At 38.6% G+C, this 24,112-nt stretch overlaps 1 protein-coding gene across 1 annotated transcript in view; it reads right to left on the bottom strand.

Moving 5' to 3' along the window:
* Nucleotides 1-24,112, bottom strand: part of FREM1 (FRAS1 related extracellular matrix 1) — a 148,610-nt gene that overhangs the window by 73,223 nt on the left and 51,275 nt on the right. Inside the window, exons 12-17 of the mRNA XM_081500121.1 lie at nucleotides 23,359-23,526; nucleotides 19,056-19,264; nucleotides 16,738-16,831; nucleotides 11,115-11,367; nucleotides 4,453-4,647; nucleotides 3,187-3,372 (exon numbers count right to left, since the gene is read on the bottom strand). Of these exons, the coding sequence (XP_081356247.1) occupies nucleotides 3,187-3,372; nucleotides 4,453-4,647; nucleotides 11,115-11,367; nucleotides 16,738-16,831; nucleotides 19,056-19,264; nucleotides 23,359-23,526 (1,105 nt within the window). The remainder of the gene's footprint in view (nucleotides 1-3,186; nucleotides 3,373-4,452; nucleotides 4,648-11,114; nucleotides 11,368-16,737; nucleotides 16,832-19,055; nucleotides 19,265-23,358; nucleotides 23,527-24,112) is intronic.

Genomic DNA, 24,112 nt, shown 5'->3' with positions numbered 1-24,112 from the left:
GGGTTGCCATGTCCTCCTCTGCGGGATCTTCCTAACCCAGGGACTGAACCCCAGTCTCCTGCATTGCAGGCGGATTCTTTACCAACTGAGCTAGCTAAGGCCCCCACCCTAAGTCACAGGAGAAACTGCAATTAATGCAATTAATCTTTAATACATTAATCTTTCTTCCAACTCCATTGAGACATAATTCACATATCACTCACTGTGTGAATTTAAGGTATAAGACATGTTCATTTGATACAAGCAAGTATGTCTTCTCTGAAGAAATGTCTATTCAAGTCCTCTGCTCATTTTTTAATCAGATTGTTTAGCTTTTTGTATTGAGTTATATGAGTAATTTATATATTTTAGATTTTTATCTCCTAACAGATGTGTGGTTTGCAGATACTTTCTCCTATTCTAAAGATACTCTTTTCATTTTATTGATTGTTTCTCTTCCTCTGCAGAAGTATTTTAATGTAGTCCCACTCCCTGATATTTTGCTTTTTTACCTTTGCTTTTGGTGTCAAATTAAAAAAATTGTCACCAGGCCCACGTTAGGGAACTTACTGCCTGTGTTTTCTTCTAGGAGCTTTATGGTTTCATGTCTCATATAAAAGACCTTAATCCATTTTGAGTTCTTTATTTTTGTGTTGTAAGATAATGGTCCAGTTTCATTCTTTCAAATGTGGCTGTCCATTTTTCCCAATATCACTTCTTAAAGAATGCTTTGCCTATTGTATTTTCTTGGTTTCTTCATTAAAAATTAATTGACCATATATGTATGGCTTTATTTCTGCGCTCTCTATTCTGTTATGTTGATCCATGGGCTTGTTATTTTTTTTCTGCCTTGATTATGATAGCTTTGCAATAATAGTTTGAAATTAGCAGGTATGATGCTTCCAACTTGGCTCTTTTTTCTCAAGATTTCTTTGGCTATCTGAGGTCTTTTGTGGTTCCATACAAATGTTAGGATTATCTGTTCTATTTTTGTAAAAAAAAAAAGTCATTGGAATTTTGATAAGGATTGCACTGAATCTACAGATAGCTTTGGGCAGTAAGGACATTTTAACTATATTAACACTTTCAACCCATGAACATGGGATATCTTTCCATTTGTTTGTGTCCTCTTCAATTTCTTTCATCAAGACATCAGTTTTATGTCTTATAGTTGCTATATAAATTTTTTACTACCTTGGTTAAAATTATATATTTTATATATTTTACTGTTTTTTATGCTATTATAAATGAGATTGTTTTCTCTGTTTCTTCTTCAGAAAGTTTATTGTCCATGTATAGGAATACAACTGAGTTTTGTGTGTTGATTTTGTACCATGAAACTACTGAATCTGTTCATTAGTTCTAATGGTTTTTGGTGAAGTCATTAGGAATTTCTATATATAATATCACATCATCAGTAAATAGAAACATTTTACTTCTTCGTTTCTGATTTGGATACCCTCTATTTCCTACTCTGGCTATGATTTTCAGTACTATATTGAATAGGAGTGATGCAGGTGGAACTTTTGTCTTGTTCCTGATCTTAGAGGGAAATTTTTCAAACTTTCACTGTTAAGTCTAGCTAAACGTTTGCCAATTTCCTTTATCTTTTAAAAAAATCAACTCAGTTTCATTAATCTTCCCCATTGTTTATCTGTTCTTTATTTGTTTCTGCTCTGGTCTTTATTATATCCTTCCTTCTGCTAAGTATGGGCCTAATTTGTTCTTGCTTTTCTAGTTATAGGTTATTTACTTCTTTAATGCAGCACTTATCATTATAAAACTTTCCTCTTAGCACTGTGTTTGCTGCATTCCATATATTTTGCTGTGTTCTGTTTCTATTTTTATTTAAGATTTTTTAATTTCTTTCTTCTATTTAGTCTTCAATCCATTGGTTATTCAGGAATGTGTTAATTTTCATATATTTGGGAACTTTCTAGTTATCTCTAGTTATTGACTTTAACTTCATGCCATTGTGATTTAATAAAAAAAAAAAAAGATACTTGGTACAATTTCGATCTTTTTAAATTGTTAAGACTTGCTTAGTGACTCATCATATGATCTATCCCAGAGACTGTTTCCTGTGCATTTGAGAAGAATGTGCATTCTACTTTTGTTGAATGGAATATATGTATGTCTGTTGGGCTCATTTGGTCTAATATATAGTTCAAGTCTAATGTTTTCTTACTGATTTTCCATCTGAATGATTCATCCACTGTTGAAAATGGGACACTGAAATCCTTACTATTATTGTATTGTTGAGTATTACCCTCTTCAGTTCTATTAATATTTGCTTAATATATTTAAGTGTTCCAATATTGTATGCATATACGTTTACCATTATTACATCCTCTCAATGAATTAACACTTTATCATTATATAATGACCTTTTTGTGTCTTGTTATACTTTTGACTTAAAAGACTATTTTGTCTAGTTTATGTATATCTACCCTTGCTCTCTTTCGGTTTCCATTTGCAAGGAATATCTTTTACCAGCCCTTCATTTTAAGCCTGCGTCTGTCCTTGAAGCTGAAGTTAGTTTCTTATAGGCAGCGTTTAATGGTGTCTTCTTTTTCCTATTCATTCTACTAACACAACTAACCGTAAACCCAGCTTCTCCCGTATTTAAAATGGATATGCCCCAAAAGGTGCTTACAGAATAATTTACTTCTGAAGTGTTGCCTTTGAATGATTTTGGTTTTGGCGTTTGTTTTTGCTTTGGTTGTTTTCTTTTCAACTGAAACACCAGAACAATTCAAGTTTCTGAGACACACTTTGGCTTTAAAATTAATGTCATTACCTTCAATATTTCCATGATATATTTCCTATTCTTTTCTGCCTGTATCTTTTAAAAGTGTTAAAAGAAACTGTGAGAATAAGACTGTGAGTTCCACCAGATTTATTCTGTCACAGTATTCTGTGTTGCTATGAGGGCCTTTTAAAACATTATTTCTTCAATATTTATCCTTAAATTTTCCATAAGTATAATTTCCATTTATTTTGAAGTAAACTCCCATACATGGGAAATTTTAAATGAAAAATTAGAATGAAAAACAATAGTATTTGAAGGTATCAGTGATAATAATAATTCCTCAAGTATAGTACTTTGAACATTTTTTAAGTCCTAACCCAGTTATTAAACATAACCTAATCAATGAGAGTCTCAAATAAAGGCTGATTATTGCTGGACATGAAACCATGACTTACCTATGCTTATGCCCATGTTGCTCTTTTCAAAACCTGCAGAAGGGAGTGTGTTTTCAAGGTAGCCAAACTGGGGAGGAGAAACCAAAACAAATTCCAAATCATCTGCTGCAGTGTCAGGGTCAGCGGCAGACAAATGGTTAACAGTAAGGGCTGCTGAGAAACCCTCATCTACAACGAATATGGTACCTGCATACGAATAATAACACAATTATGACTTACTGTGAAATCCCCTAATCAGAATAGTGAGGACAAAAGGGAGTGATTGAAATTCCAATTCAGAGGTGCCTCCTATACGCAAATGTACTTCCATGGGAGATGTTCATTTCCTTTGACATAATTCTCCTTATGGTGAAAATATTCAGGAGTAATGGGTAGAATTTAATTTGACTTATGGAATTATATTTTTTCTTGTCTAAGAAAGCCAGACTATTACAAAGATAGAAAAAATACTCATTGCTAGAGTACAGCCCTTTAGTCATTCTCAAGGAACTCTGATTTCCCCTGTGTCTCTATAGAAGTGACAAATGAAAATAAGAATTGCCAAAATGTTTTAATGATAAGCCACTGAATGTGGTTTATATACTCTTCAAGATCAGTTGTTAGCTCTGTTTGTCAGAGCGTTAATTGCCTGAGAACTATTATGAATTGCTCATAACGAGCATTTTTTCATGCCGTAGTGTTTAATTATTCTGCGGGGATAATGCTTCCTTTCCAGAACACTGCTTGGGAGACAGTTTGCAAATTACAATAACATTCATACATATGCTTGCATTTCTTTTCTGAGAGTCAGAACATATACATAGTACCTACAAAGAGATGACTTCCTAAAAAGCAAATAAGGTTAAATATATATAAATAGTCCCACTGGTATACTCTTTCTATTCTAACAGAAATTATTACGGATAAAATAAATTACTGTCTCTACCAGGTAAATGATACTTTCCCATGTGAAATAAAACCAGAATATCTGAGGACTACAATGTTGTCTTCATTTTAAAACACACACACACACACACACACACACACACACACACACACTTACATTCTCTCTCCACATGGATTTATCTAAATTTTTAAATAAGTTATTTCTTTTGCCCTGCAATCTTTCACAGATCTGAGGTTTCCACAAGTCTGTATTGAGACAATTATTAGAGGCAATTTTGTATGGTGGTTTTCTATTTTGACTATAATAAAGGGCATTATTTCACTGGACCACAGGTATGACTAGGTGAGATAATAGAAACTTAAGAGAAAAAACACGGCCACCTATTGCAATTGAAGGAGGTTGATTGTCCACTGGATACACTGTGATGTTGAGATCATACATTGGAAAGGACTCATGAAGAGGAACAGATGGGTGAGGTCCATTGTTACAGCAGCCGTTCACAAAAGGACCAGCTTCTCTGTCCGAAACCACCAATGTAATGGTGTCGAAACAAGGCATCAGGCCAATCTCACCACCTGGAAGACACAACTACAGCTGAAAGATGACTTTTAAAAAATGCAGAATACCAAGATGAAATAGCCTTAGACTTCCTCTACAAGCATAGAATGGCAAGGAAAGGAACTTATGTGGCTAAAATGTGAAACTTAATTTTATTACTATGAAATTAAATAGAGTCATGAAAATAATGCAGAAATGCTTGCCCATCTGTTGCCTCTGGTGAAAACCCTGCCAGCCATCTATCACCATATGGAGGGGCAAAACAGGGCTAACAAGGGTCTGACAGTTCACAAATGAACAAAGGAGACACAAAGCTGGACTCAGGATGGCTTCACTCTTCTCCCATAATTATTAGTGTTAGGACCAACCGCAGGGAAAACAGAAGGCACCCTGTCCCTCTGGTAATTGTCTTCCCATTTACATTAACCACCTTAATTCAACAACCACTCACTGCAGAAGAAGCTGAATAGGTGAAATACAAAGATAACCCACATCTTTGTCATTTGCTGCAGTATTTTCCTCATTATGTACAGTCAAGATGTTAGCAAAATAGCAACAGCACCTGGATAAGAAGAGACCCTAATTTTCATCTTCCTTTTACTCTTGAGAGCTTCCATCTCTGGGATTCAAAATGGTCCCAACTTAAGTCGTGAGAGGAAGAAGGAAGAAAATATCAGGACTAGACACTTTATCAGTAAATAGAACAATCTATTCTTGGATTACTAATGAACAGCACAGAAGTAGGAGTGCTTACTATCCAGTGGGCAGAAAAGTTCTGTAGATGTGCTTTTGATAATTCTCATACATTACTCTCAAAGTGCCAAGAGGGAAGTAATTATGTTTGAAGTTTCGATGTGACTAGGGCACAAAAGATCAGGAGCAACATATCTTTTCACAAGACACATTGGTCAAATCTACAGAGCATTGTACTTGGAATTATTACATCTGTTTAAAAAAATGACATGGAACATAAAAAGGAACAAAACTGGGTCATCTGTAGAGATGTAGATGAACCTAGAGTCTGTCATACAGAGTGAAGTAAGTCAGAAGGAGAAAAAACAAATGTTAATGCATGTATCTCCCATGTTAGTAAGGTCATGCTTAAAATCTTGCATGCCAGGCTTCAGCATTACATGAACCAAGAACTTCCAGACATTCAAGCTGGGTTTAGAAAAGGAAGAGGAACCAGAGATCAAATTGTCAACATTCACTGGATCATAGAGAAAGTAAGGGAATTCCAGAAAAACATCTACCTCTGTTTCATTGACTACGCCAAAGCCTTTGACTGTGTGGATCATAACAAACTGTGGAAAGCTCTTAAAGAGATGGGAACACCAGACCATCTTACCTGTCTCCTGAGAAACCTGTATGCCAGTCAAAAAGCAACAGTTAGAACCCTGGATGAACAACTGAGTGGTTCAGGACTGAGAAAGTAGTACAACAGGGCTGTCTGTCGTCACTCTGTTTGTTTAACCTATATGCTGAGCACATCATAAGAAATTCCAGGCTGGCTGAGTTATATGCTGGAATCAAGATAGGTAGGAGAAACATCAACATCCTCAGATATACAAATGATACCACTCTAATGGCAGAAAGCAAAGAGGAAGTAAAGAGCCTTTTGATGAGGGTAAAAAAGGAGAGTGATGAGCCTGCTTAAAACTAAATATTAAAAAAATTAAGATCATGGCATCTGGCCCCATTACTTCATGACAAAGAGAAGGAGGTAAAGGTGGAAGTAGTGCCTGTTTCATCTTCTTGGGCTCTAAAATCACTGGAGATGGTGACTGCAGCCATGAAATAAGAAGATGATTGCTTCTTGGCAGGAAAACTATGGCAAACCTAGACAGTATGCTGAAAAGCAGACATTACTCTGCCAACAAAGATCCATATAGTCAAGACTATGATCTTCCCAGTGGTCATGCACAGTTGTGAGAGCTGGACTGTAAAGAAGGCAGAGCACCAAAGAATTATTGCCTTCGAACTGTGGTGCTGGAGAAGATTTTTAACTGTCCCTTGGATAGCTAGGAGATCAAACCAGTCAATCTTAAGGGAAAGCAACCCTGAATACTCATTGAAAGGACTTTGGCTGAAGCCGAAGCTCCAATATTTTGGTCATCTGACATGAACAGCTGACTCACTGGAAAAGTCCCTTATGCTGGGAAAGACTGAGGGCAGAAGAAGAGGGAGTCAGAGGATAAGATGGCTGGATGACATCACCGATGCAATGGACATGAACTTGGGCAAACTTTAGGAGATGGTGAGGGACAGGGAGGCCTGGCGTGCTGCAGTCCATGGAGTTGCAAAGCGTCAGACACGACTGGGCAATTGAACAACAGCAACAATGCATAGATAGCGAATCTAGAAAATGGTACTTATGAACCTATTTGCAGGGCAGGAATAGAAATGCAGATGTACAGAACAGACTTGTGGACACAGAAGGGGAAAGAGAGGGTGGGACCAGTTGAGAAAGTAGCATTGACATACATACACTATATGTGTGAAACAGATAGTTAGTAGGAAGCTTCTGTACAACATAGAGAGCACAGCTTGGTGCTCTGTGATGAGCCAGAGAGGTGGGATGGGGGACTGGGGTGGGAGGGAAGCTCAAGAGGGAGGGGATGTAGCTGATTCATTTCACTGTGCAGCAGAGATTAACAAACATTATAAAGCAATTATACTCCAATAAAAAAATTGCAGACAAGGAAATAGTCAAAAGGATATTATTGACTAACCAAATGATTAAAGAATGAGAAGACTGGGCTTATTTTTTTAAAAGAATAAAGTTAAGACATTAAAATTAAACAATCAGCCTTCTACTTTAGGAAAAGTAGGAGAAAGACACCACTCATTTATTCATATTTATAAACAAGTTAATTGGCATAAAGCTTTTTTATTTGATACTCACTTGATAAATACTTATTTAATGCTTGTTGTGTGAAAATTAGTGTTGTGTGTGCTCCAGCGGAGGGAAAGACAGACATGTTGAAAATGTCAAGACAGTTCAAAAAAATATCAAATGTTCAAAGACCTACTATATGTCAGGAGGGGACACAGTCTAATGGGAGGGAAAGAAATGCAGTCCGGTTAGAATATCACAGATGTGTGTGTATATTAAGTGGAACCATATGAAACTGCTACTCCTAGCCTACTAAATGGAACATTCATCTATCTCAGCCTGATTATTATGCATTAGGTGCTGAGGGTGAAGGAGGATGAGAGCATAGGCTGATGATTGCATGGGGGGGCAGAATGTACATGCCAGGGAAAGTCAGAGAAATCTTTCCAGATGGCCTTGCTCACTTTGTACTGAGCATTAAATAATGAGTGGTTTATAAGGTAGATAAGGCAGAGAACTGGGAGATGGGAGAGAAGATCTGTAGGAAGAGGGAGTGGGGAAGACAAATGGAAAAATAATTCTAGGAAATGAAAACAGCTTAACCAAAAAAAACGAACATAGTACATTCAGTAACTGTAATTTCAATATAAGAAAAGCATGTGAGACACTCATAGAAAGAGCTGGGAAAGTTGGCTGAGTGTTAAGCCACAAAAAAACGGCTACAACATGGGTCAAAGAATTCTTTACCTTGAAATGAGATATAGTCTAAAGATACAATTTATACTGAAAACAGTTGACTGGACTGCTATTTATTAAATAATTTTTGAATGGCCTCATATTTAATGTTTGGAGAATAGCAGATTAGTAATAATTTTATATCATAAAATATTATGCAATGATTAAAACATGGGTACAATAACTTTGTAAAATTTAACAATATTTTAATAAACATTTTTAGATGATAATCTAAATAAAAAAAGGAACTGCACATTCAACATGATTGCAACTATGTTAAAAATTACAGCTAGAAAAAGGAAAAGAAAACATTGTAATACTGAAATGTTAACAGTGATTATCTTTCTGAGGTAAATAAGGCGATTTTTCAAAACTTTATCATAATTTTCTAAGCTTTCTGTAATGAGTATATATTATTTTCATAATCACAAAAATAAATAAATAAACAAAAAAAATAATGGTGATACAATTGTTATCAGGCTTCCCTGGTAACTCAGCAGTAGAGAATTCACCTGCAATGCAGGAGATGCAGGTTCAATCCCTAGCCAGGAAGATCCCTTAGAGAAGGAAAAGGCAACCCACTCGAGTGTTCTTGCCTGGAGAATCCCATGGGCAAGAGGAGCATGGCAGGCTACAGGCCATGGGGTTGCAAAAGAGTTGGACACAACTAAGCGACTACAACTACAATAACAACAATTGTTCTTTGGTAATCTTGATAACCAATGTATGGAGGTAAGCGCAGGGCCACTGAAATTTTAGCTCCTATTCTGAGTTTCTCTTTACTCATTCTAGAACAGCGCTAATCACTACCGAGTAACTGAGTGAACATTACAAGCAAAAGTATCATTCAAATAAAATATTTTTTGAATACAGTATTTCTGTTAATTTATTAACATAAAAAATGTCTATCTGAAAAAATTTGTACCAGTGTCCTACTAGGTCTTTGAAGAAAAAAAAAATGTGTTAACACTCCCTTATATGGCCATCACACTAAATGAGTTATCCGTATGTCTACTTGTTGTTCAGTACCTGGAACAAGGCACAAGCTTGAAGAGAAGATAGTTTCATCTCATCCATAATGTATCTATGCCAAGTGAGCCTTTCAAAGATGTTAAAATTATGTAACAAACCATAATATTGGTATCTAGATCACTTCTGATAGTCTGTTTGGGCAAATCAAAAAAGAAGCACCTATTTGTGAACTCTGACATTGAGAGACATTGAGTAAGTGGACTATACTTCTCAGGACAAGGAAAGAGCCAACAAAATCTTTTCTAAGTCATGTACAGATGCAAGAATTGGACCACAAAAAAGGCTGAGCATGGAAGAATTTATGCTTTCCAACTGTGGTGCTAGAGAAGACTCTTGAGAGTCCCTTGGACAGCAAGGAGATCAACCTTGAATATTCATTGGAAGGACTGATGCTGAAGCTCCAATACCTTGGCCACCTGATGTGAAGAGCTGACTTATTGGAAAAGACCCTGATGCTGGGAAAGAGTGAAAGCAGGAGAAGAAGAAGGTGACAGAGGATGAGATGGTTGCATGGCATCACCAGCTCAGTGGACAGGAATTGGCGCAAACTCCAGGAGGAAGTGAAGGACACAGAAGCCTGGCATACTGCAGTTCATGGGGTCGCAAAGAGTCAGACACACTTTCCAATTGAACAACAACAACAAAGACTTAACAGGGCGAGGATAAAGAGATATAATTTCAAGAAAAAAGATGTCTAATGGAGTGATTAAAGTATGCCATACTAATTGGCTCTGAGGCAACTGGTATCCCAATAAGTTGTTTTTTTCCAAAGTACATTTAAAAATATTATTTCAAAATGTTTTCCCCCATGTCCAAATTAAACTTGAGCTACCTCAGTTCCCCTCCTTGAATTCCCTCCCACATCACTGCTTGTATTCTCTTCCTCTGTCTTTTCAAATAAAAAGATTTGAATTCTGATACCTCTTATTTCCTGTACCACTCACCTGGCCTGGCACACTCAGTCATACTTTCCCTTGGAATCTAGGTTAGAGGGGCATATGAATGAGTAAACATGAAACAGTAATGGAGTGTGATAAAAGTTATTTAGAGGAAGTCCATGACATTATTACTGAGGAAGTGCCCCCAACCCAGAAATCAGATGTGCCAAGGGTAGTTACGTCATGAAGGACAGAGGTGTTACTATCATCTTTCCACGGGAATGGGATTCATCTTAGGGTCTGGATTGAGCCTACTATGCCTATCTACTACTGTGATTTGTAGATTTCTGATGTTGACAACATTTTTTGTGTGAATATTTTACATAAGGAACAAATGCCACCTAGATAGTAATATAATGCAATGCCAGAAATGTAACTACAATGCTAACAAACAAGCATTTACTGTATTTCCAATCTGTGTTCACGACTGTCAGGTGCTGTGGGTAAGTTACTCAAAGCATAAAACATCATCTTTGCTCTTCAAGAACCCAAAGGGCAGACCAGTTACTTCTTAGGAACTGGCTGATAATCAGAAAACTTCTCAAGTTAATAATATAATTACCTTAGGGAGCCTACTTCAGGCATTTTTGGTATGATATATGGAACCAGAGTGGGAAGGCCAAATAGCCTTCTTCAAATTGACCAAAATAGGGATGGGGACAAGCCAGAGTAAATTGAAAGTCTATGTGGAAGCATCAGGAACATAGCAGCAATAACGCTTGCTCTTTCTGTGAAATTCACTGTATTACTGAGAGATCTAGAAATATTGCTGAATATGGTGATCACATTTGAAAAATAGGATATGGGCTCCCGCTGTAGCTTCTCTGGTTTTAATGGAAACAAGAATTAAGACTGAGTTTATCAGAGCCCACAGCAAGAAGTGAGCTAAGACTCTGTAATGTTGCATCCCTGCGCCCAGACACATCACAATGCTGTCACTTACCTGTGTGTTTGTACGTCACAGCCCCTGCGACAACATCTTCCTGAGAGAAGTGATGTACCGTGACCCCAGCTCTCCTCACAGTCCCATGCTGAGGTTCTCCAACAATCATGAACATCAGCTTCAAATCATCACTGTCCACATCAGTAGCAAAAATGTATTCAGAAGTGATGACCACCTCTTCACCCTCTGAGCAATGCATCATGGGAGTGAGGTCCGCCTTTAGCACTGGTGGCTCATCGTTTACAGGGAACACCTAAGGGGGGGGGGAATGCATGTTTTTGAGAAAAAGAAAGCAATGACAAATTGTCCAACTGGTAACTCATTGCTCATAATTAGAATAACAGACTTTTTCAGTCTTCCAGACACGCAAAACAATAGCTATGGAATTTGGCCAAGCTGTTTGTATCTTTTAACTTTCCCCATGTGAGCCATCTTGGAAGAAATGACCCATGTGAGAGACATTTAAGGTAGGAATGGGGGAGTATGGTTATGGTTTGGGACCCAAAGCTCTCGTTTGTTTCTAGACAGACAAAATATAAATGTAATATAAAGCGTCTGTCACCCAAGCCCCTATCCTCCTTTGTCCTATCCATGCATATTCTGGAGGAAAGCTAGTCCTTGTGGTCTGAGCATTTACATTTACCACATCAAAGTTATTTATATTTCAAATTACTTGGCGATTACAAAACTCTCCTCTCCTTTCAACTTCCTGCCACCCAGGAAGTTTCTCTGGACATATAATAAGCAGCAGCTGCCTTTCAAACATTTTGAGTGAATTCTGAAACTCCATAACTGTTAAATAAGTGCCAGTTTTCAACGTGGTAATACATTTTTCTCTCACTGTCATTAAAATAAAACTCTTAAGTAGAAAGGAAAGAAAAGCAATGTGAGATTGCAGTGACTGACCAAAATTTTAAAAGATTTTGTATAAATTTGAAATAGTATGTTTTCTAAATAGGAATAAAGGACAGTCCTCCTCTGAGTTCACAATCACAACTTAGTGTGTGCTGCACATTTATTTATCAAGTCTGGCCTGTTAATACCCTCAACCCTGTATTTCCTTCCCTCACACTTCAACCAATATGATCTTTTTAAAAAAATTATTATTTTTTGTTTTGGCTATGCTGGGTCTTTGTTGCAGCATCTGGGCTTCAGTAGTTGCAGTGTGTGAGCTTAGTTGCCCCACTGCATGTGGGATCTTTTCACTCTCCTCTCTCACTTTTATCAAGAGGCTCTTTAGTTCTTCTTCACTTTAAGCCATAAGGGTGGTATCATTTGCATATCTGAGGTTATTGATATTTTTCCCAGCAATCTTCATTCCAGCTTGTGCTTCATCCAGCCCAGCATTTCACATGATGTACTCTGCATATAAGTTAAATTTCACATGATGTACTTACTCTGCATTAAAGTTAAATAAACAGGGTGACAATATACAGCCTTGACGTACTCTTTTCCCAGTTTGGACCCAGTTCATTTTTCCATGTCTGGTTCTAACTATTGCTTCCTGACCTGCATACAGATTTCTCAGGAGGCAGGTAAGGTAGTCTATTATTCCCATCCCTTTAAGAATTTTCCACAGTTTGTTGTGATCCACACAGTCAAAGACTTTGGCATAGTCAATAAAGCCAAAAGGAACAGACCAAGTAAGTGGCTATCCAAAGGTGGCATACAGGTAGTGTATTATGAGAAGCTGGTAGATCATGGAGGACTTCTCTGAGAGCCATTAGGTCCCAACTACTTTGGAGGAGAGATATTATGTTATTCATTTCTATATTTCCAGGCTGAGCACAGTGCCTACAATATATAGCTTATTCAATGACTTTCTTCTGCTGAAACACAGTAAGGAAGTAAGACAGGAAAAGGAGCATAGTCCAAGTTCAAAGTGAGAAAATCTGAGTTGATGGGTGAATGACAAGACAAAGCTAGAGTGAAAACATCTTTAATTTCAGAAGTATACTGGGACATTTAGAGGCTAAAGTCATATCTGGGGCTTACATTAAAATAATTGAGCAAAGAGAAAATAAATGAAGGAAATATGGTAAAATGATAGTAATTATTAAGATGAGGTGATTGGTATAAGGGACTTTATTATGATATTCTCTCTCCTTTGACACCACCTTATGGCAAAAAGTGAAGAAGAACTAAAGAGCCTCTTGATGAAAGTGAAAGAGGAGAGTGAAAAAGTTGGCTTGAAATTCAACATTCAGAAAACTAAGATCATGGCATCTGGTCCCATTACTTCATGGCAAGTAGATGGGCAAACAATGGCGACAGTGAGAGACTATTTTGGGGGGCTCCAAAATCACTGAAGATGGTGACTTGCAGCCATGAAATTAAAAGATGCGTGCTCCTTGGAAGAAAAGCTATGACCAACCTAGACAGCATATCAAAAAGCAGAGACATTACTTTGCTGACAAAGGTCCATCTAGACAAAGCTGTGGTTTTTCCAGTAGTTATGTATGGATGTGAGAGTTGGACTATAAAGAAAGCTGAGTGCCGAAGAATTGATGCTTTCGAACTGTGGTGTTGGAGAAGACTCTTGAGAGTCCCTTGGACAGAAAGGAAATCTAACCAGTCAATCCTAAAAGAAATCAGTCCTGAATATTCATTGGAAGGACTGATGCTGAAGCTCCAATACTATGGCCATCTGATGTGAAGAATTGACTCATTTGAAAAGACCCTGATGCTGGGAAAGATTGAAGGCTGGAGGAGAAGGGGACAACAGAGGATGAGCTGGTTGGATAGCATCACTGACTCGATGGACATGAGTTTGAGTAAGCTCTGGGAGTTGGTGATGGACAGGGAAGCCTGGTGTGCTGCAGTCCATGGGGGTCGCAAAGAATGGACAGGACTGAGTGACTGAACTGAACTGAACTGATGTGGGATCTTAGTTCCCTAACCGTGTCCCCTGCATTGCAAGGCAGATTCTTAACCACTGGACTACCAGGGAAGTTCCCAATGTGATCTTTTTAAAATGTGGCTTTCATCAAGTCACCATTCTGTACATGGGTACATGTGCATGGTTAGTCATGTCTGACTCTTTGTGACCCCATGGACTGTTGCCCACCAGGCTCCTCTGTCCACGGAATTTTCCAGGCCAAAATACTAGAGTGGGTTGACATTTCCTACTCCAGGGTATCTTCCTGATCCAGGGATGGAACCCGAATCTCCTGCATTGCAGGTAGATTCTCTCTCTCTCTCTTTGTTAAGTCTTTATTGAATTTGTTACAATACTGCTTCTGTTTTATGTTTTGTTTTTTTGGCCAGGAGGCCTATGGGATCTTAGCACCCTGACCGGGGATTAAACTCACGCCCCCGTGCATTAGAAGGCAATGATTTAACCACTAAACCACCAGAGATGTCCCCAGGCAGATTCTTTATCACTGAAGCTTCACTGGCTTCCCAGGGACTTTCCTAGGGTCTCTGGCCTCATCTCATGCAAGGGGGTGCCTTTGTCAATCCATTCCACTCCATTGTTATCCCCAAGACACTGTGTTCCACACACATCAGGTCTTTGTACCATCTTTACATCCTCACCCTGTCCCTTGCCTGGTATGCTCTCCCCTAGCTTTTTACTTGGCTTCCTCTACGTTTAGGTTACATACGAATTCCTCCAGGAAAACTTCTTGACAACTGAGACTCACTTAGAAACTTTCTTCATTTACCTCTTTTAGTATCCTGTTGACTTGTAGAACACATCCATATTTTAACTAATTATTTCAGTGATAATCTGTTTAAAGCCCACCTTCCTCCCTTGCCCATAAGCTCCACAAGAAGAGGAAGTATATTTGTCTTGTTCATCATCATAGCCCAAGCATTTAGCATAGGACCTGGCATATAGAAGGCACTTATTAAGCATTAATGGGATAAATGAATGTACAAATGTAACTATGTATGTATGCCCTGGTCACTCTGCTATTTAAACAGGCTAACAAGTCTACAACAAATATACATGAAATTATGTCGATGCTTATCTTTAACAGGTAGAGAATAGGGTGATAAGCCCAGGCTTATTTATTTAATTAAAGGTAGAAAAAGCATGCAATACTCTATCCCATTTTCTATTGGCTTATTACAGGACAATATTTCTGTTCAAGTCCTCAAAGTAGACTGAGTGAAGACCCTCTTTATTATCGTTCTTGACCCCATCTGATCAATCTCACTAACACATTTATGATAATCACCTTGCAGCAGTTCACAAAATAGCCTCAGCTTTCAAATGCATAAAAGTCCAAAGGTGATAGAATTAAAAACATTTCTCCTGGATGAAAAAAAAATCATACATAATTGTCCCCAAATTGCCTGAACTTCTGATTGGCTTTCAAAGGACTTGCTCTTTTGTCTAAAAAGTAACACAAACAGATTCCTTTCCTCAACGGCACAGTTTTCTGTCTTTGATAAAAGATAGTCACAGACAGAAGACAGAGTTGGGATTTTCACCAGAAATTTTGTTTTCAGGAAAAAAATGTAACTCAAAACAGCTTTCTTGATATGTAAAAGCCCACCAATAAAGAAAACTCTCCTTTAAGAAACTGAAATGACATACTTCTTTTCATCTAGGTATAAGACCATCATGATAACTAAGTGGGAAAATGAAAGGAAGGGACTATGCATTGAACCTGGCATGCGTAAGTGCTCCTGAATTACAATCGCCTGTTAACTGAGCCCTGTGGCAGTGGTGAAGAAGAAAGAACGCTGGCCTGATGACCAGAGTGGAGATGTCAGCCCAGGTCTACATGGTCAAGTTAATGGCTTTGGACAAGTCATTGAACTTTCTCAGACCTTTGCTATAAAATAAAGATAATTCCTTTCCTGTGTACTTTTAAAAACACTAGATGGGTGTGATTATTCTAAATTCATTATTAACTGTAAAATATCTTGCAGACACATTATTATGACCTTTAACAATAATTTCATACCATGAAGATCTGACCAAACTGTAAGAGAAATAGAATTTGGTACAGTAAGAATAATTAGAGGGTGCTTAAGAAGCATGATAAGTCTTCTGAAGACTTTCCTTTGTCACTAACTATAAATATCTGCAAATCCTGTGAATTATGCTTATGGATATGGATAGTCACTCAACAAAGAAACTCAGGGGTTCCCATCAGGCCTTTGAGCATGTACCCAACCTTTATGTGCAGATTTTCCTTCCTTTGTCAAAAGCGGGAAATTAATCATCTCAAATAGGCCAGGGGAGTGTACAGTACAGGAATTCATAAAAACTCACATTTTACATACAGATATGGCTCCTTGCACACAACAGGAAAAACCCCCATGATGCTAACCTAACCCATCCAACTGCTAAATAAATATTTTTGAATGTCATAGCTCAAAAATATTGGAACTAATTTATACAAGGAACCAGTTGCTTCTTCATTTAAGTCTCTGAGTTTGAGGGCAGAGTATTCCTATCTTTAAATGGACTGGAGTGAGAAACCAGTATGCCCACTTCACCAATATATTTTTGCTCTCTATTGCCTGTCCTGACACATTCCAAGACATAAACAGGCACCTTCTTGCTTTGGTGTCCATGTATCTTCATTTCTATCAGAGACCCTAAGAAGATTCCAAACCCAAAACTTTGTTTCTATATGAACCAAGCAGGAAACTTACTACATACCTCAACGTGTAGAACATATTCAGCTGCATTTGTGCCATCTGTGACCTGCAGTAGTATGTCATCCTGAAGTTCCTCGGATCCATCATGCTGATATCTGTGGGGATGATAGTTGTCACTAATGTCTCAAGGCCACAGTGAGAGTGCACTGAGATTCCTGTCACAAGAGCTTTTCCATGGTTTTGGCCCTATGTTCAATCAAATAAATATATAACCAAAATCCCAGTATAATCATGAGGTCACATACATAAGTATTCAAGCATCCTTGATGGTAAAATTGCTCCACCCTGGAAAAATGTGTTCTGTGCATTCATAACTTGTCCCCAAATCAAAAAGCAGACCTTTAAGTTGTCATTGTAAAAAGGGAAGCAGTGGATGTAGTGCTGCTTACATACAGAAAACACTGCCTGGAGCCAAGGGAACCCTGAGGCTGAGCAGTGATAGACACAAGTGGGACAATGAGTGGATTTTGGTGATTCTCCCTCCTCCCCCACTTTTAGGGCTAATCCTTCTGTGCTCTGAATCAGTTTAACTCTGCCCTGAAACCTCATCTATGAATTACTCACTACCTCCCTCCCGCCATTTCCCTCTTGCCAATGACTAGGTCTTTTCCTCTCAACCTAAGAAGATTCTTGAATCTCTTTAGACTTAAAAACATTTGTTTCTTGATCTATTCTTGACACTATTTTCTTTTCATTCTCCAATCAAGTTTCTTAAAAGAATTGTCTAATTCTAGACTTTCCATTCACTCTCCAGTCTACTGTAGTGATACACTGTAAGTTTTAAATAATTGTTGAACTGAGCCACATGTTTAGCTTATTGATGATACTGACTCCTTCATGCACTAGTTAGGGATTCAATTCCAGTGGTGGAGAAAGCCCACCTCCAACCTCCAGTTTCCCTCCCAACACTGCCTCCTATGCTTTATTTTGTCACGCTCCCTAATCAAAAGTAGACTGACATGTGATAATGTGCTAATTCAAATAAATTTTACCATGCTATTATCCTTAAAAGGGCCAAATAGGTCTAGGAGTACACATTCCAAGGTATGCCAAATGGAATCAAACAGAACTTTTAAAACCAGACTCCTCCACAAACTTGCTAAGTGACCTTAGTTAACCTCTTTGGGCCTTAGTTAATTCAACTATAATATGAGAACAGAACCATCTACCTTATCAGGTTTGGTTGCTGTGAAGTTTAATGAACAAAACATAATTACAAGTCTCTAGAAGAACGCTTGAACTATAGCTCAAAAATGCTTAAACTACGTGCTGGCAAAATTGGTACCTTTTTTCTATCCATTATTCATTTCCTAGAAAGAATTACCTAAACAGAGCTCTCTTTCTAACGGGTAGGAAAGAGCTGAGATCTTGGGGGCGGAGGAAGAAAACTTTAATGAAAATAAGAGTAGTGAAAAGAGCTTAAGATATTGGAAGCTGTAAATAAAACAGTGTAACTAAACTTCTGGATGAAAATGCTCTTCCTGTACACAAATCCCCCTTCTTTGTCAATTTCCAAATGCAAAACTAAGCATTTGAGGCCTACACTTTACCAAAAAGATCAAAATTCTAGTTTGTAACTTGAATTTGTACAAGTGAGAAATTAACCAGTATGTCTGTCTACCTGACAACTGCTTTTGAGTATCTTGCATTATTTTACAGAGAAAGAGTTTCACTAGATTTTTTTTTTAAGTGTCTTACATAATGACATTAGGCAGAGGAAAGGAACATCCTCAAGGTGAAGGGAACTATTAATACTATAGGCCCACTACAGAACTATGAAGCAGGGATGACTGCATCCCTGACTGTAAGAGACCCAAGTACTAGTCCTACCTACCTAATCTATCCTACTTATTTGCCTGCAAGTCACCTCCTCAGTAGAATGGATTAAAGGCACACTAAAGACATCAATCAACAGAATTTTATCCCAGAATTTCTGGGGCTATTAAGTTGCCTTTTCTGAAAACCAAATTTAATTATGTAGATTAGCCTTATAGATTAGCTCAGACTCAATTCATCTAGTTTGACTGCTACCCTTTGTGATATGTGCTGTTGCAGCAAATTTAATATTCATGGCCATTCAAATTTTGTTGTTCAAATATTCAGAATATCATTCCCACCAGTACAGCAAGCCAGAGGGGAAGGAAATGTCTGGAGGGAAAACTAGAGGGTTATTATTTCTAATGTTCAACTGCCCCTTGAAAGGATTAGGTGGCATGTTGCCACTCCTGTAAGAACTGAATAAACTTCTTACACTGCCTCACAACTGATTCAAATGGGAGCCAAAGCATATTAAACAAAGAATCCAGGAAATATTCTAACCTAAGTTTTAAGGTCTGGAGGTCTCCCCAAGAAAACGTGGCCCCCGTGTTTAGAGGGAATCCATTTAGCTCCACCATTCCATGCTGAGGCGGACTCTGCAAGGAGAGGTAGATGTTGTCCAGCGTGGTGTCCTCGTCAGAAACCAGGACGTGCTCTGTGCTGAGGACACACTGACCTCCCTCAGCCACTCTCAGAGGTTTGGTAAACACCTAGAAAGAAGGAGGAAACATTTAAAGCCTTGTTCATGAGGTGTGCCTGAAAACAGAGCTCATGAAAGCAACAGAAAACTTCCAGCATCATCTTCACATGTCAATCCAACTTTCAAGAATGTTCTAAAGGGGACAAATTCATAGTTGAACATCTTGGCTAAAAAATATTTTTTGCTAAATGCTTTCAGTTCTAAACATTGATGGACACAAAGAAACAAGGCAGATCTAGAAACCTGAAAGCATCTACATTTCATTGACCTCAGATCCTGAATAGATCTGAGCAATTAGATCTATCAGCAGCAATCAGATTTATCATCAGAGTATGATATCTAAACTATGTATCTAAACTAAGAAAATAACATTCCTCATCATGTCTGTATCTATCATTGCTTGGCACATATGTACCTTAATTTACAAAATGAACAAAACCTATATTAAATTTCCTGAGGGAAAGAATCCATGTTTTCTTACACTCTAAAAATTCTTAAAGACTGGTGTAACTGATTGGAGCATTTAAGCGTTAGGGTAGTGAGCATTTTAGAGATGGAAGTAGAACAGGGAAACTGAAGACTGGAAATTGAAGAATTCACGGGAAATAGATTTATTCAAACATTAGACTTAAATATTAAAGCCATAAAGATAATTTTCTATAATAGAAAAGACCCACTGCTCAATAAAAATTCATTTGAAAGTAAAATGCAAGTTTGAACAACTTGGGATATTTATCATTACTTTGAGAGTTGGCAAGAAGTGTTCCATGGTCAAACACAACCTGAAAATAGTCACATATTAATACAATATCTTCACCTTGGAGGTTTATAAGACTCATAATCATATTCATGCTCTGAGATCCTAGAGTAGGAAAATCCGTTAACTTTAGTTAACCTACTATTTTCTCAAATTTGCATTACTACACAGAATCAAAAACAAGTTGATACGGCAGGGCTACAAGTCATGGGCTTTTGAAGGCTCCTCACAAATGGTCTGGGGTGACTGCTCTGCTAACATGAGGATGCAATGTTCTCCAAGGAAGCAGCTACTCTCTTCAGAGCAGTTGCCACTCCTAGAAAGGAGAAGTTCCCCCAAGGAAAGATCTTGAAAAGGGGGTGGGGAGTGAGGGGGCAAGAAATGGGCAGAGGAAAGGGAAGTGAGCAAGAAATCACAGCATCCACTTACAACCCTGTTCCATCCTCCCACCCACCCACAGCTGCCCCAAGGGCAGCCCTTGGGTCGTAGAAATGATGACACCAAGCTCCCTGGGATGGCTGCCTTGTATTCTTTAATAAACGACTTCTTTTAGCAAAGCAAAACATAAAGTAAGAGCCTTCTCTCCCTACAACCACTCACTCCTACCTTTCCCAAGATCCTTGCTCTCATTTGCCACACCTACATTTCACTGATTGTAGGAGAAAGAAATAAAAGGAGCTCACATTTAAAGAGGATTATTGTCACTGAAACATGGTCCATGTGTGCCAGCCTCGTTTTGTCCTGAGTTACATCAATTAAGATCTCAAGATGCTACGTTTCAAGGAATATACTTTGCCTCATTCAATGATTTTTTAATATATATGGTTTTAGAACAACTTTCAAAGACTAAAAGCATAAGGCCAAGTTATTCCCACTTTTTCATCATTCACCTTCCAGTCCCTCCCTGAACCCAGTGCTTAGGTTTCTGGAACTTCAGATCAGTATGGCATCAAGATTCTCTCATGGTTTCCCTCAACCTAGCGGTCTGTGGATTTTTAACATCAGGAAACAGCTCCCACGACCATTTTCATGGAGGAGACTCATTTAATTTGATTTCTATTGTATTATTCTCAGTTCTCTATGGTACTATTTCATTTGTCTCATACACTGTAGAAAAAAATACAGAAGCCCCTATGCCTCTTAGGCCCTAAGTCCTCATAACAATTCCATTTACCTTCAAATGACAGGTAACTATTCACTTCACTCTTTCTGTTTCCCTCCACCTCCCCCCACAGATCATCTTTCTCTAGCAAGAGGTTTGGATATTTTACATAAAAAAACAGCTTTTCTGTGATTGTTCTGGAAAACATGGTAGCTTCTTAGGATGCTGGGCTATTTCAGTGCGTGCATCTCATATACAGAAGAGGATGATCTGAATAATATATAATCAAATTCACAGACATTCAAAACTGTATTTTCAACACGGAACATGATCTAGTCCCTAGCAGGGAAGGAGACAAAGAATCCAGTTTAGATTATTTTGTGTGACCTCTTTGGGGGCCCATCTTCTACCAAAACTTGCAAGCTCAGAGGCCTGAGGGATCAGGCCAGTGAGGTAAATGAGTGTCCTGAGCTGGGTGGATACTTTGGTGACTGGGGAACATGCCCTGTCCAGCTGCTGCAGAGTAGGGGTGGGGTAAGCTGCAGAAGCCAGAAATCCAGACACAAACACAGAACAATTTTATTGAGATAATTCACACACCATACAATTTACCCCTTGAAGGTGTAAAAGACAATGTCTTTTAGTATTTTCACATATTCAAAGTTATGTAACCATTATCATCAAGTTTAGAATATTATCACACACACAAAAAAAAATCCTGTCTTTATTAGCAATTACTCCCTATTTCCCCACAATCCTTCTCTCTCCCACCCTCCCATTTCCCCACCTTGCAGTCCTATGCTGTGCTGTGCCTCTGCCCACGGGATTCTCCAGGCAAGAATGGTAGAGTGGGTTGCCATGCCCTCCTCCAGGGAATCTTCCCAACCCAGGGATCAAACTCAGGTCTCCCAAATTATAGGCAGATTCTTCACCGTCTGAGCCACCAGGGAAACCCAAGAATACTGGAATGGGTAGCCTATTCCTTCTCCAGGGGAACTTACCGACCCAGGAATCGAACTGGGGTCTCCTGCATTACAGGCAGATTCTTTACCAGCTGAGCTACCCAAAAAGCCCCCTTGCAGTCCTAAGCAACCACTAATCTACTTTCTTTTCCTATAGACTTGCATATTCTGGATCGATCGTTCATATAAATGGATTTGTATAACATGTCGTCTTTTGTAACTGGGTACTTGTCTTTGAAATAATGTTTTCCAAGTTCAACCAACTGGTAGCACGTATTAGTACTTTATTCCTTTACAATGAGGATTGATATTCCAATGTATGGCTTGCCACATTTCATCTATCCATTCAGCAGCTAACAGAAATTTGGGCAATCCATTACTTTCAAGTATCATTTAGACTCATCAGAACAGTTGTGCAGGTTGGATAAGTGCCTGAGTCCCTCAGGGTGAGACCTCTGCCCCACAACTTTGGACAGGTGCAGAGATGGTGAGGAGAGCACAGGAAAGGAAGTGTCCATGCTTTCTTGGTTTCATTTCAGATGGGAGCCTGGGAAGGTGGCCTCTCTCCTTAGGAATGCGACATGGGTGGGTTCTAGTTCCCCCTGGTTCCTAATGAATGGGTAATCACACTTTGTCTTTCTACTTATGAGGGAAGAAAAACAAGCCTAGGAATAGCCACACTCATTAACTCTAGCACTCTGATGGGGAGGGGGCAGGTGGGGAACAAACTCTCATGATGAATCCTAGCTCTGAGGATAAGAGGCGCAAGGCAGCATCACCTTTGTAGGCTGGTTTTAATGAGAGACCAGAGTGCTTTAAAGCTTACACAGACATGAAGGAGTGGAACAGGATAGGATGCAAGGGTCCATCTTAATTCATTTTGGAAAATTAAAGTGCTTATTTAGATGACAGAGCAGCATAGCTAGTCTGTGGGGAGAGCAAATAAGCCTGTCTGGTTGCTAAGAGACTCCTAATTTAATCTCCTTCCCCTGATCAACAAGTGAAACTCAGTAAAAAGGAAAGGAAATGAAAGAGATTTTGACAAAGCTTTGAAAATCATGCCAAATAAAGCAACTGGAAAATCTCACCTTTTAGATAGAAAGTCCTATAGGAGGTGAACAACTCCCCTCCCCACGCTTGTGTTCCCTACACTGTAGTTGGCAAATAGAAAAGTCCTTAGAAACAGCCTAAAGAGAAGTGAGCATTTCGAGTAAGTCTTTAAAAACCTTTTTATCCTTAGGTCCTCCCTCCTCTTCATCCTTTGTATCAAGCATGATACCTACCTTTGGGGCCTGATTGTCCACAGGAAGAATCGTGATGTTAAAGCAGATCCCATATAGCGTCCCACCGTGCTGGTTACTAACAGAAAAGGCAAACTGGACATGTCTTGGATGGGGACCTACATCTTGCATGGGTGGCATGTAGGCCACTTTCATATGGTTCACAGCGTGCTGCAAAGCAAATCAAGATGGACATGTGGGTACCGACTGCCAGGATCAGAGACATTTAAAGATCTGGGGCTAAGAGACCCATTGGCTTAACTTAATATGGAACATTGCAAACACTCCCATCATCAATTTGAAGATTCTACAAAGCTCTATCTTACAAATCACATTTTCTAAAAATGGGAGGAAAAAGAACAAAGAAATTAAGAAACTATGCCAGGTGCTTAAAGTCAGGCAGCTCTATAAAAGACAGGAAACTTGAATTTCAGCTCTACTCCACCAGGAAGGAGCTGTGTGATATTGGTCAAGCTACTTAAACTTGTGAGGCCCACACGCCCTGGAGCCCGTGCTCCACAACGAGAGAAGCCACTGCAGTGAGAAGGCTATGCACCGCAACTAGAGAGTAGCCCCTGCTCACCACAGCTAGAGAAAAGCCTGTGCAGCAACGAAGTTCCAGCACAGCTAAGGGTAAATAAGTAAATAAATAAAATTATGAGGCCCCTGTTTCCTTATCTATAAAATAAATAAGGTAATAAAATAATAGTACTTATCATGAGGGTTGGCATATTCATTTACCACTTCTAACTACCAT

This window comes from Giraffa tippelskirchi, chromosome 1, assembly GCF_054371585.1.
Source record: "Giraffa tippelskirchi isolate mGirTip1 chromosome 1, T2T-mGirTip1v1.2.pri, whole genome shotgun sequence".
NCBI classification, from domain to species: Eukaryota; Metazoa; Chordata; class Mammalia; order Artiodactyla; family Giraffidae; genus Giraffa; species Giraffa tippelskirchi.
The sequence above is the reverse complement of the archived record's forward strand: the minus strand, read 5'-3'. Positions and strand labels throughout refer to the sequence as shown.